Below are 12,805 nucleotides of genomic sequence, written 5' to 3' on the forward strand. Positions count from 1 at the left end.
CTTAAAAGAATGAAAAAGACTACAAGTATGTTAAAAAAAACTTCAATAGATAAACCAGAAACGGAGCAGGAAAAGGTACAGTGATTTCCTAGACATAGTTATACATACCTTAATATTTTTGTAGCACATTTCTTTGAGATAGTCCTCAATGAAGGTGTCAGTATCAGATGAAGAATGCCCATTGATGGCCAGCTTCAACAAATTCACTAAACATTCGACACCGAAGACTTCGTTCAGTAGCGAACGACTGGTAGCCTCCGGTATCTGCTTGATGTTCTTCAGAAATTGTGTCAGCGTCTGACGACAAAAAAGAATTTCTGCAGCCTGTAGGATTTTGTTCAAAGCTTCTTTCTGTAAATCTTTGGAGTGGAGCTGCAAAACGGTGCGTACAAGAGACGGTCGTTGATCTTTCATCATTTTCGCGATGTTTTGTAGAGAAGGTGAGCGGAAAGGATGTTTTTGTAGCACAACGCTCGTCCCAAGAGGATCAAGCGCTGGTGAGAAGATGTGAAAGTCATCCAAGATATCGCAGGCGTTGTTCGTTTCACACCATGCGAACGAATGAGACGAACCACAAGCAACACGTTGGATACGATAACCATCTGTTGCCAGGAGACGAGTGGGCGTCTTGCACACCATGGTGGTTCCCACGCCCTGCTGACCATGGTCATTATCACCCCATGCATACACCTGTTAAAGGATGGAAACATTTAAAATACTTCAGACAAGACAATGTTGTAGTCTAAGATTAATCAAATTTGGTTAGCTCCTAACTCGAGCGGAGGCTAAGTTAGTGAAATGGTTTCTTGTCGATCGAGTTTACTGTGGTAGAGATTGACGATCTCTCGGTCGTTTCTTTGAAACTATCACGGCAATTTCTTTTCGACAATTACCATCATCGGGTTTAAAATCTGCACATATATACTTTCCAACGTTTACTATCCCTTCAAAATACTATAACATTGCGACTAAATCGACCAATAATACATTCATTTTGCTCATTTGAGCAGAAAAGTCGTTAATTTACCTCTCCATTCTCAGAGACAGCCAGACAATGCAATACACCAACAGCTATATCAACGATCTTTTTCCCTATCAATCCTTCCACCAGTTTCGGCTCACGGTAATGCTGGTCACATCCATGACCAAGACGATAAAAATCTCCTTTGCCCCTTAAAATATACGAGAATGTTAATTAGAGAATCTTTATTTGGCACAAGCTATCAAAGTCAGTTGACTCTCACTCTCACAAAGTCGAGTTTTATTTATTATTTATAGAAAGCTTTTTAAGACGCTTTTTTTCTTGACGGAGACTGGAAACAAGTTGAACACGTTCGAATTATAGAAATATTGGAATAATAATAGAAGTTCGAATAAATATACAGTATCAAAAATAAAAAGCTTGTAATTGGTAATAGCTGCCTGCTCATCTTTTGATATTTTTAAAGAAAATAAATGGAAATAAAAAAGATGAAAATTATACCAAATGTGTTAGACAAGTAAAAGAAGAACCTTACCAAGTCCAGACTTCACCGTTCTTTGTCAACGCTAGGGAGAACTGGGCACCACAAAGTACTTTACAAACGTTCTGATTGGACAATTTAGTAATCAGTGTTGGCGAGAGACAACCTTCACTTCCACCTCGCCCCAGTTTTCCGAAATCTCCATCACCCCATGACCAGATGTTGCCATCACTTGACAAGGCTAGTGTTTGTGCATCGGTACTGCCGCATGATACGTCAATAATATTGTAAGGGAGAAGTGATTTGATCTAAATAAGTAAAGATAAGGTATTAAGTGATGGCCAAGTGGTCAAGGCTTCAGCGCAGGAATTCGTAGTTCGAATCCCCGCCAATTCCAATGTTCCGCTCAGTTCATAAAGATCTATCTTACTATCCTCAGCCAGCAATAAAAACATCGGAACTTGAGTCACAAGGCTGAAGGGAAATCTGACTGGATAAGTGACAAACAAGTATAAAAAAAATAAACATTGTACACAACGTCACGGAAAAGTACGAGTTATAGTTTTCTTTCGCGCGTTCTCGGTGCGATCATTATCAACGTAAGATAAGTTCTTGAACAAAAGAACTAATGACTCACCAACTTGGGAAGAAAATGAGTTTCTTCATCACCATGACCCAGTCTCCCAAACTCTCCAGATCCCCACGTATACAGTTCTTTGTGATCCACAATGACTGCACTATGGTTACTTCCACAGGCTAAATGAGTGACGTTTAACCCTCTCAAAGCTTCAACCAGTTTCGGGGTATCCAAAGAACTAAAAGAACGAAAACATATTCTGGATTCAGGCTCTATTATTCACAGTTGTAACTGTATTATTCTCGGTAACCAGATTTCCCTTTTCAATTAACTATGGAAAACAGCGTTCGAAATCGGTTCGTTCATCATCAGATCAGATGATACGTTAGAAAGATGTTCTATATAGAGGAAGAACGCATGACTTACGTAGTATCGCCGTGACCAAGTTTTCCAAACTCATTATCGCCCCATGAAAAGACTTCCCCTTGATCTGTCAGCGCCAAACAATGTACACCACGCGCGTGCACTGCTATCTTTTTTATCACGTGACCTTTCAGAGCTTCAATCAATTGTGGTGACGCAACGTTATCGGAAGTCGGCCCCAGTCCTAATCGGCCACCAGCTGAATGACCACAGGCGTACACGTGACCTTTGTTTGAAATACAGAACATGGTTTTGGAGCCACCAACCACCTCTTTACAATGGAGCGATGACATCTTGCTACAAAGTACTGGAGATTTGATCTGCAGAAAAAAAATGAAATCAATATGAATACTATATTTAAAGAAAGTATATGATGATATAGATATCGGTTCCTCCGATTGCCATTTTGCATCGGCTCGAATGTGTTTGGAGGGATGCTTCAGAACGATTTAGTTACAGGCCAGGAATTAACTCTTACGGTCTAAACTGTTGGTCCGTGGTTATATAAATGACAAAAGGAAGCGTTTAATATTTTCCCTTTTTTCACCTTGGAGCCTTTCAATCCACCAAGTTGGTCTTTATCATTCAACCCCCATCCAAAGATTTTGATTTGTTTGTTGGCATTCTTCTGTTTGGTGAATCCATCATATTGCTGTTTGATCTGTAGAAAATGATCTTTGATTTCACTCTTTTTTTGAACACTACATATCATCTTCATGATGAGTTGATCGTAGTCTTTACGACGGCGCTGACCAGTCAAACTCAAGTGACAGATCTTACAACTGGACTCTGTTGAGCCGTCACCAACAAAAATTTGAATCTCCACAAATGAATACAACTATAAAGAAACAAAAGATTGACTGAATGATTGGATGTATACGACTAGAAAACTTGAAATCCAGAAAATAACGTACACAGACTGTGGATATTGATTTAGGGTATATACTAGCAGATCGGTTAAAAGTGGAGGGTGGGAAGGCTAAATCAAGCGCAAATAGAATAGAAAAAGACTCCACGGTAGTGTAGTGGGGAGCCTGCATATCAAAAGATGAAATATTGACCTCTTCTTGGCAATGGAGTAATTGGACAGTGGATTGATTTCCTTTCACATATACATCTTTGATGAGTTTGGTTTGGTTTTTGGAGGCACCAGCGAATATGGTGAAACGTGAAGGGTATGTTTCATTTTGGTCAACGTCCAGTACAACAGACATGTTGGTGATGAGGACGTGTGGATTGATCGTCAAATCAATCTTATGCTGAAAGAGAGACGAGATAAGAGCAGTCAATGCTTCCAAGAAGTCGTTTGTATCGAATAAACTAATAAGACCGCACTACCGCTATGTCATTAGCCAGTTTATGAATTTGCACTTTTGAGGATGGCGCAGAATAAACCGCAGTTTTGACCCGCTAAAATCGAGTAAGATAAAAGTGGTGATTTACGGTCGTCCTCAGTCAATCAGGATCTAGACAAATCAGAAGCTAATCGTTTCCACCGCAGAAAAACACAAATTTAATCACGCAGCAGGCGCTTGACCGAAGACCAAAAATGAATGTAAAACAATTTGAATCAACATCAAACAAGTACTTCAATTAAACACCTGACGATGCGTCAACTAACTTACCGCTCCAAAAGCTTTCTCTGAGATCCATGGCATATCGATCTCCTTGTTGATCATCTTGGCAGCCATGTGTTCGTTGGATGAAACGGTCATCTCTTTGATACACAGATGTTTCTCCGAGCTCGAATGGCACCATTCAGTTCTTGCACGACCAGGTTTGCCCGCTTCAATAGGGTGCTGTCCTTTCTTTGAGCGATGATAAGCAACGAAATTGTGATCGTGATCAGTCTTGTTGGCAAAACAGTGCTCACAAAAGTCGAAATCATCACATGTTTTGCATTTGTAGCGTACACCGACGACCGGTTTTCGCTCGCACCCATCGCAACTGAAAATGAGGAGAGAAAGTTTCTTTTACTTTCGATTTTGTTTTAGACGACCACCCTCAGACAATGAAATATGAATTGGAATCCGAAGCATTAATAGTCAAAAAGTAGACAGGAGAACAAAATTTTTTCAAGTGTAAAACTAAAAAAAACTCGACATTTCTAAAGGGAACTTTTGAAATCGGAAAAAGAATATTAGTTTATGAATGTGCAACCTACGTCACTCTTGAATGGACAGGTCCAACTAGCTCCAAATCACGTATAGTGCCATGCCATAAGGGCATTTCTTCAAAGGTGACTGAACAATCTAATCCATTATGATGTAGATAAGTGACCGTTCCCACACGATTCAAAAGTAATGGTGTCATGTTGAGCTTGTGTGAGGTACCTATCTGCTTGATACGAACGTATGATCCTTCCTTGATCACGTCTGTAAAGAGAAAATTGATGAGGGTGACAAAGAAAAGATGTTGATTTTTTGCGTGAAATCATCCAAAAAATCCTCTTAAAGCAAAGAAACTATTAGGTTCCCCTACCTATACTACCTGCAGTTTTGTAGAGGTCTGCCATTCAGACTAAAGGCCGGTCTCCACTTGCGCGCGCTTCAATCGCACTTTTCGAGAAAAGCTTCCACGCTATTGGTCAAAAGAAAAATGAAGCAACTCCATTGGCGCGATCTGACGTAACGGTTGAAAAAAGTTGAAATGTGTTCAACTTTTTTTTCGAGTGCGCGCTACATTTTCATGACGAATCTTTTTTCCAAGCAAAAAGGATTGAAGCCAAAAAGTGCGATTGCAGCGCGCGCAAGTGGAGACCGGCCTTAAGTAACTATCCAAATCTTATTTTCTTAATTTATTGATTTATTTGTAAGTACCTAGTGTCTTTGGTTTCATAAAATCATCCACGATTTGAATCTTATCAGCCGTCGTCCAAAGAGCTTTGTTCTGTGTTTCCCAATAAACCAGAATATTCTCATCCGCTCCAATAACCTGTACGAGGAGAAAAGTAAAATTAAAATTTTACAGGAATGGCTGTAAGAGTCATGATGATGGATTTTTTTTGAAAACAAGTCTTTCTAATTTTAAAGATGAACCTCATATGGTACTCAACACAGCATTCGTTAGAACGGATTTACCTTTGAGAGTGATTTCAATTTGATATTAATTTGAGGCTATCATTTTAAACATGAAACATTTCACAAGACTTGAGGAGGTCATTTTCAGCGACTACAAAAGAGTCTTATTTTGTTTACCTTGACAACAGTTCCAAGACCATATTCATCAACGTCACCAGCTTTCAAGATAGTCTTCACCAAACAGCCGATCGGAAACTTGGAGAGCCCAGCTTCGTGAGGGTGGAATAAGGAAACATCTCGTGGTTGCTCACTCTCCGCTGACCCTTCGCTTGCTACTGCTCCCTAATAAAGTTTAAAGACAAACTTATATAATGATCTTTATACTTTCCATGACATTCGAACAGTGGGCAAATGAAGGGCTAAAGAGGAATCTTCAACCTCAATCAAGTTTTAAGATTTGCGTCACTGGAATCTAGCGCTTTTTTTTCTAACGGCATATTATTCGAAATCTGGAGATGGATAAACCTTTTCATAAATTACGCCACGAACATCACTTGCCTCGTATTCAAACAATTACCATGGTGATTATGTCTCCGGAGACATTAAATGATTTTTTTATGAATAGGAAGTAGTCTTAATAAAATCCACTGGGAGTTAATCACCATGACAATAATTTCAAAACGAGGCAAGTGATGTTAGTAACGTAATTCATGAAAAGTTCTATTTTACTGGTTTTTATTTGAAAATCACGCGGGTCACGTGTTTTGGATGGGAAGTGAATGGCTTCTTTTCTCATCTCAGAATTTAAATCTAGCCCTTTGGGGCTTTGAAATAAATGAAACGGGCGGTTAAATTGAATGGAATCGGTTAGCTTTCTTACCTTTTTCTGAACTTCTGGATGTTGTAATAGCCATGAAACAAGTCTCTCCGCTCTTGTATCTTCACCTAGCTCGTTCAGCGCATGTTCCACACTTTCAACAGTGAAACCCATCTCCAAAACATGCGAAAGTGACGGCATCGAAGCTATCATTTCACTGGAGAGCTTCTTTGAAGATTTGGTGGTGGTTTTTTGAGAAAAAGTTGTTTTGGTGTCATGTTTTGCAAAGATGTTGTTTTCGTTTGATGACGAGTCTAAAAGCATCTTCTCTGACAAAGCCAAACCTGATATCTAAATTACAAACAGGATTCGTGATGCCTTAGTTAATACGTGCTCGAGAGTAAGAAGCAACTTGAATAATTCGGCTATGATTAGCTCTACGGGGCTCTACTTCGGTATATCAAAGATATAAAAATAAGATTTTTATTTGAAAAAAATGCAAGACGTTAAAATTTTTTTTTTAAAGATTTTTATTTTTAAATCAGAAAAATCGAACGAGCCAATCCTGAGTAAAGTTTGCATCAGACAGACGGACGGACGGAAGGACACAGGTTAATTTAAAGGACCTCCGAGGTAGGTCCAAAAAGAGGATTACCTCTAGCTCCAGTTCTTCGTATGTTGTTTGAATTGGAGAAGAGACTAATGCTTTCTCGACCAGTTCTTTTAACATTAGCCTGTTAGCTGGTTCTCTACTGATTGTTTTGATGAAGAGATCAGGTTCTTTGAAAAGGATGCGGAGACAGGCTAACACTGACATGTACAAACGAGTTTTGCTGACAATCATACTACCACCTAAATAAAAAAAACAAAAAACAATCAACTTCTTTGTATTTGGAAAATCCAAAATATGGATCTTGGTTTTCTTTTCTCACAAATGACGAGGAGAGCCGTGTGGTTGCTCAGCAATCAATCAAAAAGATTAGTTTTTGAAGGACAGTATGTGCTTGTATTCTTCAAACAAGTCATTTAACTTACCAGGCTGTTTGTCCCAATCTATGGTCACACCTTTCAAAGCGATGCTTAGTAGACATGAAAAGAGATTTTGATGTTTTTGATAATCTGCCAACGTCAGCAAATTTAGAGACGATTGTGCTTTCTACAAAAAGATGAAAAGGGAGAATTATTGAACTTGCTTTATTTAATTTTTCCGGTTCTATAAATAAATTTGGTTCCATTGAAGGAATATAAACAAACACTTCTTTCTTAAGGTTCAAACTTTTGAGGTAATCACGAAGTAAAGCTACAGAATCCTCAAAAACTCTTACCACGTCCAGTTTGGAGAGATGACATGTTTTAGGTTTGATAGAGTTCCCGAAATAGAGGAGAATCTTTCCATTGGGTAGGATGTCCACACAGGTTCCATCGCCATGTTTTTCGTGGTGGACAAGACCTCCAACTCTGATCCGTGGATCGATACCACCGATGATACACAGCGAAGTGAATACACGCGTTTGTAGCTGAAATGAGAAAATAGAAAGTAATTTCACGTGAGTTTGTGTTCATACTGCTTTGAGTTTTTTGTATTGAGTGAAATGAAATATCTATCTACCTTGCCCAAAAACAAAACGTGCTTGTTCTACAAACCTCAAAAAAAGTCGTTGGCTCAATCACAAGAGTGGTTAACAGTCCTTAGTAAAAAAATTTTTTTTTCGAAAATCGGGCTCCATCACATTTTGGTAATCACCATTTTGCACCTTTGTACCAAAAATCACAAAATTCCTATGATTCAATCCCGAAAAAAGATGGTAACAGACGAACGGACGAACACAAATTAATTTATAGGACCTCCAGGTAGGTCCAAAAAGTTAAAAGAAGCAAGAAATGGTAATATGAAAGGGATCGAACGATCCAAATAATCAAAATGGCGACTTCGCCTCAATGAAGAATAATATAATTCTGATTAAAACTTCTGACCGATTTGGATTAGAAATGGCATAAAATAACCTTTTAAACATTTAATATCAAATATAAATAACAAGAAGCTTACCTCGACGGAGAAGGTGCTTTCATCTAATGATTTCAAATATCTCCATATTTGGAAGTTGATCATTTCTTTCCATTCTTGCCATTCGTGTAAATATCTCAATAAGGAGAAGATTTCTTCAGCAATGGTTGTCAGTGCAGACGCAGCCATTGAAGATTTAGCTGCGTGCAAGTCATAACTCTCTAAAATTATAAAGGTAGAAATACTGTAGAATGAAGTCAGCAGAAATCCTTGATTGAATGGTTTTGAAAAGCTCAAGAGATAAAGAGATAATCAGGCAATTTGGCATGTGGAATCCTAATATTGTCCTTGGTAAAACCACGAAATATTTTTGCCTAAATATTTTCCAAAGTCGAGATATTTAAGTTCAAGTTTTTGACTTGAGTAAGAAAACAACCCATTTTTAGAAATTTCAAATTGTGATATTTTTACTGTGGAAAGTAGTTAGACAAGAATCCTTTGAATAACGTTCGATGCAAAGTAAGGTGGAGGTGGTGATTAAAGGCCGGTCTCCAACTGCGCACACTGCAATCGCACCTTTTGGCTTCAATCCTTTTAGCTTGGAAAAATAGATTACGTCATAAAAATGTAGCGCGCGCTCGAAAAAAAATTGAACACATTTCAACTTTTTCAACCGTCACGTCAGATCCATGATCGATCAATGGAGTTGCTTCATTTTTCTTTTAACCAATAGCGTGGAAGCTTTGCTCGAAAAAGTGCGATTGAAGCGCGCGCAAGTGGAAACAATTCATTTTACCAGTCATGAAGATAGCATCTTGTTTGAGCATTCGGTGTAAAGCCTTCATCATAGAACCAACGATTTGACGCTTCCATTTGGAAGGGAAGGGTGAATTGTTGCTTTGTAGTTTTAACAGAAATTTAATGTGCTTCAACAGTTGAATCTGAATGGAAACAAGTAATACTTTAATGGACCTACCTATTTATAAAACGAATAATTAGAATTTAATGGAAGTAATGTATAATTTTAAATTTCGATTTATATATCTATTGGAACGGAGAAAGCAATTAAGAAACACCTTTTCGGCAGTACTAATGTGCATCTATGTGCAAAAAATCGCAGAAAACTAATGAGAAAATCTCGAGAAAATCTCAAAAAACCGCTTTTTTCGGGACATTTCCGGTTCTAGCGGCCGGAAAAATTTCTTTTTCGAAAATTAGGCTCTGTCACATTTTGGGCATTGCCATTTTACATCATTGTGCAAAAAATCATGAAAATCTGTCGAGTATAAGTTGAAAAAATGAAGGAAAACCGTTTTACGCCGGTTTTCGGCTGTTCCGGCGATTTTTAAGGAGTTCCGGATTCAAAGGATGATTTTTTTGGAAATCAAACGATGCTAAGTTTTGGGCATCATCATAAAGAACATTTTTCTGTAAAGAAACAATTAAATAAGTTGAAAAAATGTGACGGAAATGTGAAAAAAGGACGATTTCCGGCACATTTTCGGTTCTACAGACCGGAAAAAATTTTTTTCTGCAAACGGTTTTCGACACCTTTTCGGCAGTACTAATGTGCATCTATGTGCAAAAAAATCGCAAAAAACTAATGAGAAAATCTCGAGAAAATCTCAAAAAACCGCTTTTTTCGGGACATTTCCGGTTCTACCGGCCGGAAAAAATTGTTTTTCGAAAATTGGGCTCTGTCACATTTTGGGCATTGCCATTTTACATCATTGTGCAAAAAATCATAAAAATCTGTCGAGTATTAGTTGAAATAAACCAGCCGAGGCTGGAAGGTCAGCCAATAGAGCTTAGCTAGATAGCTTTAATAAGTGGGTTAACAGATGTAAGAGATGTACTGAAACAGAGTAGACTAAAAATGTTGAGTAATGTACAAAATGTGAAACATTTGATAACTTGATTTAAAATTATTTAAAACAAGCCTGAGAGCTCCTCCACCCCCCCCCCCCCACACGTGAAGCTCAAAGTATACTTCTCTTTAGCATTGTAGCAATGTTTCTATGACATCAAACAATTAAGCTATAGTTCATTACTATAAAATAAAAGAGAAACATAGTGTAATTAAACTTTTTGTTAATTTTAGGGGTAGGGGTAAAATATCACTATCTTTAAATCCTACTGTGCTAGAGTTTTTTTGATGCATTCCTACCTGAATAAGAATAATCTGGAAAAAATTTTCCATTTCATGCATTTTTCAGGAATTGCCGGACCAAAAACTGACAAAAAGGGTCTAAAACCCCAAAAATTCTGATTTTTGATGTTCTATCATTATTAAAACATTTTAATGGTAATAGCTGGATGGTATTGATGCTAATTCATGGTTAACTATTGAAATAAAGCAACTAGAGTCACTTTCAGAAGCAGTTAAGTCAGTTTTGAGGTCAAAAACTGGTCACAAAATCATGCAGAACTAGTGAGTTTAGGCTTGTCAACTTGACATGATGACATCTGACCCATGACATTTCCATTGCTGAAATTTGGCATTCATGTTCTACACAATAAGATGATGAAATGTTGAAATTTTCAGACCATTTGTTTAATGTATTTTGCTTAGGCTTTATGAAATTTTGAAAAAAAATTAGGTAGCTCCATTTTACCATTAGGGCTTCCTTTCCAGGTATATTTTCCACTCCTGAAAGTTGAAGGCTCTAATACAATCAGAAAAAAAGTTATCTTACATAGAAAAATGTTGTAGACAACCAGACCTACCCCAAAAAGACCCCCATTTTACGACTTTTGGACGATTTTAGAAAAGTCATAACTTTTGAACCTTTTGAGCTAATGGTTTGAAATTTTCAACATTTCATCATCTTATTGTGTAGAACATGAATGCCAAATTTCAGCAATGGAAATGTCATGGGTCAGATGTCATCATGTCAAGTTGACAAGCCTAAACTCACTAGTTCCGCATGATTTTGTGACCAGTTTTTGACCTCAAAACTGACTTAACTGCTTCTGAAAGTGACTCTAGTTGCTTTATTTTATTAATTAACCATGAATTAGCATCAATACCCTCCAGCTATTACCATTAAAATGTTTTAATAATGATAGAATATCAAAAATCAGTATTTTTGGGGTTTTAGACCCTTTTGTCAGTTTTTGGTCCGGCAATTCCTGAAAAATGCATGAAATGGAAAATTTTTTTCAGATTATTGTTATTCAGGTAGAAATGCATAAAAAAAACTCTAGCACAGTAGGATTTGAAGATAGTGCTTGAAAAATGGTGGTTTACCCCCACCCCTATTAATTTTATTCCAGTCAGTTATGATACATTTTTTCTGTTGGATGTAGACAATATCCACATCTGACCAAAGTGTTATACTAGAAATAAATTGCCATAGCGTCAAAATCAAAATAAAGATATCCATCAAGTATACATAGAAACTGTACTTTTTGTTTTACTCGATAAAACTCCAATAACACTTTAAACTAACAAGCTACAAACTTTAAGTCACAGAGCGCAAACTCCAGAAAAACACAATTTGCATCAAAAACTTAGCAAAACGTAAACACGTGAACAATTCCTATGATTCAATCCCGAGAAAAGTTGGTAACAGACGAACGGACGGACGGACGAACGAACGCAGGTTAATTTATAGGACCTCCAGGTAGGTCCAAAAATGTGACTGATCATTGTCCTACTTTGCCTTGAAGCAAAATCACAAAATCTAGAAAAACACAATTTGCATCCAGTCTGCGTAAATAAATTTTGTAGTTTAGTACCGTCAAGCTACACGACATGCACACAACCATCTTGAAGACTCTGCTGGTCGCAAATGATAATCGAAAGCAAAACTTTAAATTCAAACTATGCGGGGTTAAGCTCATTTTTCCCCCGTTTTGCTTTAAACTCGCTTTTGATTGGTCTATGAATTTGGGCAATCGCTTTACCGCCTTGGCGGAATAAACACACGACCATAATAAATAAATTCAACAGGGCAGCGGAGTAGCAATTAATTTCAACTGGGAGTCCTCTCTTCTGTGCCAGGCACTGGCAGTGTTTTTTAAACTTTAAAACAATGTTAAATGAAGACCAGATGGATCTGTTTGTTATGGCTGTGCAAGTTGTGACGAGAGTGTGCATGTTGTGTAACTTGACGGTATAATTCATTAAATTCTAGAAACCATTTTTCATAACTTTCTGCAGTCCGCTTTCTGCAAGTCTGATAAGAGATATGTATAAACTGTTATCGCCATTCATTCAATTCCATCATTCAGTCAAAACGTGCGCCAAGGTTAGAAAAACACAATCTGCGTCCGTAACTCCGTGAAAAATAGTTTGATCAATTTCAACAAGAACTGTATATATTAATATTAATATAATTGATCAAATTCCAAAAACAATTTGTCATAATTTTGCAAGTCCAATAATAGGAGATGTGATGTCATCATTTGGTTCCCGTCATCTGACCGACCCTGATTTACGGTCAGCAGGTAGAGTTGGAGAGTCGGAAAACTTTTCCGCTGCTTTGCTGGATTTCC

General features: G+C 37.5%; 1 protein-coding gene across 1 annotated transcript in view; it reads right to left on the reverse strand.

Annotated features, from left to right (window-relative positions):
• Positions 1 to 108: 108 nt before the first annotated feature.
• The window catches only part of LOC136800404 (E3 ubiquitin-protein ligase HERC2-like), a gene marked incomplete at its 3' end in the record, with an annotated part of 39,551 nt that continues 26,854 nt past the window's right edge, over positions 109 to 12,805 (reverse strand). The window contains exons 29-45 of the mRNA XM_067057063.1: positions 9,102 to 9,246; positions 8,348 to 8,526; positions 7,626 to 7,817; positions 7,336 to 7,456; positions 6,956 to 7,152; positions 6,364 to 6,651; positions 5,661 to 5,825; positions 5,283 to 5,397; positions 4,628 to 4,838; positions 4,089 to 4,410; positions 3,525 to 3,722; positions 3,011 to 3,301; positions 2,467 to 2,783; positions 2,101 to 2,278; positions 1,518 to 1,771; positions 1,028 to 1,172; positions 109 to 690 (exon numbers count right to left, since the gene is read on the reverse strand). Coding sequence (XP_066913164.1) covers positions 109 to 690; positions 1,028 to 1,172; positions 1,518 to 1,771; positions 2,101 to 2,278; positions 2,467 to 2,783; positions 3,011 to 3,301; positions 3,525 to 3,722; positions 4,089 to 4,410; positions 4,628 to 4,838; positions 5,283 to 5,397; positions 5,661 to 5,825; positions 6,364 to 6,651; positions 6,956 to 7,152; positions 7,336 to 7,456; positions 7,626 to 7,817; positions 8,348 to 8,526; positions 9,102 to 9,246 — 3,900 coding nt within the window. The remainder of the gene's footprint in view (positions 691 to 1,027; positions 1,173 to 1,517; positions 1,772 to 2,100; positions 2,279 to 2,466; positions 2,784 to 3,010; positions 3,302 to 3,524; positions 3,723 to 4,088; positions 4,411 to 4,627; positions 4,839 to 5,282; positions 5,398 to 5,660; positions 5,826 to 6,363; positions 6,652 to 6,955; positions 7,153 to 7,335; positions 7,457 to 7,625; positions 7,818 to 8,347; positions 8,527 to 9,101; positions 9,247 to 12,805) is intronic.

This window comes from Clytia hemisphaerica, unplaced genomic scaffold, assembly GCF_902728285.1.
Source record: "Clytia hemisphaerica strain Z4C2 unplaced genomic scaffold, Clytia hemisphaerica genome assembly, whole genome shotgun sequence".
In the NCBI taxonomy this organism is placed as follows: domain Eukaryota; kingdom Metazoa; phylum Cnidaria; class Hydrozoa; order Leptothecata; family Clytiidae; genus Clytia; species Clytia hemisphaerica.